The sequence below is a fragment of the Nannobrachium achirus genome, assembly GCF_963921795.1.
Source record: "Nannobrachium achirus genome assembly, chromosome: 12".
In the NCBI taxonomy this organism is placed as follows: domain Eukaryota; kingdom Metazoa; phylum Chordata; class Actinopteri; order Myctophiformes; family Myctophidae; genus Nannobrachium; species Nannobrachium achirus.
This window is the reverse complement of record NC_137832.1, coordinates 61,585,285-61,590,241: the sequence shown is the minus strand read 5'-3', so window position 1 is coordinate 61,590,241 and position 4,957 is coordinate 61,585,285. Positions and strand designations below refer to the sequence as shown.

General features: G+C 40.6%; 1 protein-coding gene across 1 annotated transcript in view; it reads right to left on the bottom strand.

The window, feature by feature from the left end:
• Window positions 1-365: 365 nt before the first annotated feature.
• The window catches only part of chek2 (checkpoint kinase 2), a gene marked incomplete at both ends in the record, with an annotated part of 14,944 nt that continues 10,352 nt past the window's right edge, over window positions 366-4,957 (bottom strand). The window contains 5 exons of the mRNA XM_080738824.1: window positions 366-476; window positions 1,748-1,816; window positions 2,561-2,629; window positions 3,580-3,638; window positions 4,687-4,805. Of these exons, the coding sequence (XP_080594950.1) occupies window positions 366-476; window positions 1,748-1,816; window positions 2,561-2,629; window positions 3,580-3,638; window positions 4,687-4,805 (427 nt within the window). The remainder of the gene's footprint in view (window positions 477-1,747; window positions 1,817-2,560; window positions 2,630-3,579; window positions 3,639-4,686; window positions 4,806-4,957) is intronic.

The window sequence follows — 4,957 nt, the reverse complement described above, 5'->3', positions numbered from 1 at the left end:
AACCTCTGCAAACTAACTTTATTCCTAACCTTAACCTCAGTAAAACTGTGCTAAAAACGTACCCGATTCCTAATCTTAACCTCAGTAAACAAAGTCTAACTCTAAACTTATATATAACCATATCCTCAGTAAAATAATACAAGAATACAAAACCGTCCCACCGAGCGGTCGATGTGAGGTCGGCAGAAAAGATTAGGGCGAGTGTGAATTAGGGCGGGTGGACCGGTTACCCTTTGCATGACCCATCAACAAATACACCGAGGTAAGTGACAAATAAAACTGTTTATTAAACAGTTGTAAAAAACAAAATAAGGTTAGAAAGTTTAAATGTGTGCAACACAATATTGTCCTCCCAGTCCCCAGCATCATTCAGTGGGTGGGACTTGTCTCTTCTTGGCAGGGGTCTCCTCCTCCTCCTCATCTTCCTCTCTGCTCCTCTTCATCCCGCCAGCTTGCTGGGGGAGCACAGCGTCCTCCTGGGGGAGCACACACACACACACACACACACACACACACACACACACACACACACACACACACACACACACACACACACACACACACACACACACACACACACACACACACACACACACACACACACACACACACACACACACACACACACACACACACACACACACACACACACAGTGTATTGTTTAAATCAATGTTTTCAGGCCAAGGACCCCTTAGCAGAGAGAGACGAAGCAAGGACCCCCTCTACGTATTGTATAAATGTGTGATTGAGATTCTTATCGATTTTTCATAGATAGATTCATAGACTTGTTTGACACTTAACCACTTAAAATCATAAATCATCGATACTTAGAACAAGTACAGAGTGAAAGGTCAAGTTTACTGCTTTTTTTTTTACCTCTACACCAAACCTATTTGTCAAAAATAGCAACATCCAGCTGCGAGGCGTTAAGAGCTTGTAGATCTGCTATTTTACAGTAGCTGAAGTTCACCTCAGAGTATAGGGATGTGAGGGTTCAATTGTTCATTTAAAATAATGATCTTTTCACACAAGGATTTGGCGGCCCCCCTGCAGTAACTCTGAGGACCCCCTAGGGGTCTGGGACCCCCTGTTGAAGACCCCTGATTTAAATATTACACACTGAATATAGTACAGTAAGTGCATTAAAGGGCCAGTTCACCTCTGGGACAACCAGATCTTATTTTATTGTTGTTTGGGACACGATCAACACAATCCTGAGTTATTTTTTGTGTTCAATCTGTGTTTTGAGATATTTTAGTATTTCAGAATGAATGATGATGCATTTTTCATCATATGATGCAGCATGATGAGTCATATGATGCAAAATGCATCATATGCTGAAATACTAAAATATCTCAAAACACAGATTGAACACAAAAATAACTCAGGATTGTGTTGATCTTGTCCCAAACAACAATAAAATAAGATCCCAGAGGTGAACTGGCCCTTTAAGGTTCCAGCATACTCCAAACGATGCCAAAACCTCTTCAGATTGCGTAGGCAATAAGAGCAAAATAACATCATGAAGAACTGCAGCAGTGCCTTTCAGAACGTTCTTGCACATCCAAGATTTTCTAACCAGCTGAACAAAGTTCGGACAAAACATTGTGTGATTAGTCAAGACACTCAATGCCGGTTTATATCCGCAATCTTGTCAGCAGCGTACCATGGACTGTTTGGAAGAACGGTTGGCAGATGACAAATGTAACCTAAATGTTTTAGTGAGTGAGTGAGTGAGTGAGTTACCCTTGCATCTCCAGCAGCAGCTTCAGGGGGGTCCATGACACCAACAGCCTGTTCCAACATTACAGGTTCCTGAGAAGAGATGAGGAGATCTCTGTCTATGGCATTTTTATGGCACACAGCTCATGAAGATCAAAAGTCCATATCTCAAAATATTACAATATTACACCAGACCACTCAAAACAATTAGAGAAATGTCAACCTTCTGAAGTCAGAGTTGCTTGAAGTCCAACTCCAGTGTGACATGTCTGCAGTCAGTGATGATTTGGGATGCTATGGCATCTGTTGCTTCCAATGCTTTTTTACACAATTTTGAGACAGAGCTGTAGAATCCAGTATCCAACTATCCATATAAAAAGTAAGGATTTAAAAAAAAATCCCAAAGGCTTAGGTAGCACATCCAAAAGTTCAAATCAATGGAGGACAAAGTACTCAAATTTCCAGCGGTGCAACCTGCTCCAACAACTGACCGTGTTTGTCTGTCCATATGTCTGTCTGTCTGTCTGTCTGTCTGTCTGTCCGACCTTCACTGTTGAGCATGCTTAAAGTGTTTGAAGTGATACTGTGTACTATTGTATGGTATATAAGGCACCGCTCACTCTCACTGGGTGGTATTCGTTTTATTGGCACACATCAACAACGCTTGTGCGTTTCGGCTATGAGTCTTCATCAGAGCACCTCTCTGTGCGATTACAGACGTCATCTAAATGTAGCTGTGTGTGTGTGTGTGTGTGTGTGTGTGTGTGTGTGTGTGTGTGTGTGTGTGTGTGTGTGTGTGTGTGTGTGCGTGCGTGCGTGCGTGCGTGCGTGCGTTACCCTGGCATCTCCAGTAGCAGCTTCGGGTGTATCCATGACACGGCGAGCCTGTTCCAACATTACAGGGTCCTGAGAACAAATGAACAAGCTCATATTATAGATATTTGATGAAACACGTGACCAACGAATGTAACTGAATTAGTTCTCAAATTCTGCCCGAACCCGAACATACCTGAACCTGACCCGACATTTAGGGTAGGGTAGGTCTTAAAATGTATGCTAATTAGTCGGGCCGGGTAGGGCCTTGGGCTCAATGAAAAAATAAAGGATATCTTTTGATTATTTATTTATTATTATTATTTTATATTACTTTTACTCTGTCATATTTCTCAAATTCTTCCCAAACCCCGACCATACCCGACACAACATTTTTGGGCAGGGTAGGGCCTAAAATGTATGCTAATTAGTAGGGCCGGGGCTTCATTTTCAGGCCCGTTGAGAACTCTAAGCTGAATATTTACCACAACCAGGAATCTACTTACTGTACACCTCCTCTTGAACAAACCCAACAACCTACAAATTATTAACTAGAGAGGATGGAAGGATGACACTGTTGACAAGTAGTGGAAATAGTAGTAGCACTGCAACTACTAGTTGTAGCAGTACTAGTTACTATTTAGTAGTAGTAGTAGTACCTGTAACCAGGGATGTTGCAGAGCTTGTTTTATAGATAGTCTGCGAGTTGGATCAACTACCAGTAGTTTCCTCACAAGGTCTTTGGCTGAAAGACATGCAACCAACAATAAGTCCATACATACTTTATACTATGAACTACTGCCCAAAGATTTAGAATAACAAAGGCAAAGTGCTTCTAGTCTACTAGAGTGTGCAGTAAACTACTTTCCAAAAAAAAGGAAGAAGTGAATCTAGTGTAACATAAGGTACAGTACATATACTACTGCACCTTATGCAGTGCGATAAGAGTCTCTTATGCAGCAATGCATTTAGTGTACTATATAGGCTTAGTGATTAGTGCCTAAATAGTGTGAAGTACCACAGGTGTAGTGCATTTAGTGTACTGTAGTGTGTATGGCAGGGATGTCAAAGATACGGCCCGTGGGCCGGATCCGGCCCATTCCTGTCAAGAGTTATGATTGTTTTAAGAATTAACCTAACTAATGCCTGCACACTGCAGGCTAGGTTTCTCCCACCAGCAGTGATTGAGATGATTGATTGGGAATGTTAAGTGACCAGCTCTCTCTGCTAGGAATGGGGTGGGGGGTCTGGCTATGAATAATACCTGAACATACCTACAATATTCGAACTGTACTCAAAGATAACACATATTAGACATGGAAATTAATGTTGTTAAGAAAATAACTTTTTTTTAAAATATAATAATAATAAAATGTAAAAGTTGTATTATTCAGATATTTTATGAATATGCCATTATTGTTCATTACTTTTATTCTTTTTATTATAAAATACAATAAAAATAATTATTGTCCTGCATCAATAATATTTTTTTTAGCCATTTACAAATTATAGCAGAGACTATTATATCAAATGGTTTATTCTTATTGGCACTTCTTAAAGGAGTAGTTCACCCCCAAAATGCCATGGAGCCCATGTAGACTCATTCCTAAAACAGAAATTTGATTACAATAAATGCATGCCTATTGATTCCGGATGGGGCCCCAAATGCATTTGGGTCCCCATCCGGAATCAATGGGGGGGAAGTGTACTATTATCACATTTTGTCTTAGTAATGCGACAAATAAAATAAAAATATATTATTGAACTCAAGTCTCCATGGCGTGAGTAATCAAAGAAAAAAGAAAGTCATTTTGGGGATGAACTACTCCTTTAAACAAATAGCATCTCTCGTACCGAACTGCAACTGTAATACCAATAATGAAAGTAGCTATTTTACTTAATAATGAACACAATTTGTAAAATGATATACTGCTATACTGCTAGCTATAGCAGTGGCTGAGACGACAGGAAGAAAAACAGAGCTAACATGTGCGCGAGTGTGCATGCCATCCGATCCGCGACTGGTTCGGCCCTCATCAAGTCGCCTTTCATCCAATGCGGCCCTCACCCCAAAATGAGTTTGACACCCCTGGTGTATGTAGTACACAGTATAGTATATACTAGTGTCCTATACAGAGACAGTGTCATACCCTGCTTAGAGACCCGTTCCCATTTTTCTGGCAACATCCTGAAGATTCCCTGGGTGATCTGTTGTTGGACAGACAACGTATCGCTCCAGTCCTTATGGAAGGGTGGATAGCCACAAAGACTGACAAAACATACATCACATTAATGAAAATGGATAGTAACTGTACACTTCTTCAGAATTAAACACAAAAGCAAGATGTAGTAAGTTGTAGCAAGATGTAGTTATAAATGTACCAGAGACGGTCTATCAGTGCATCAGGGCTTTTGGTTCCA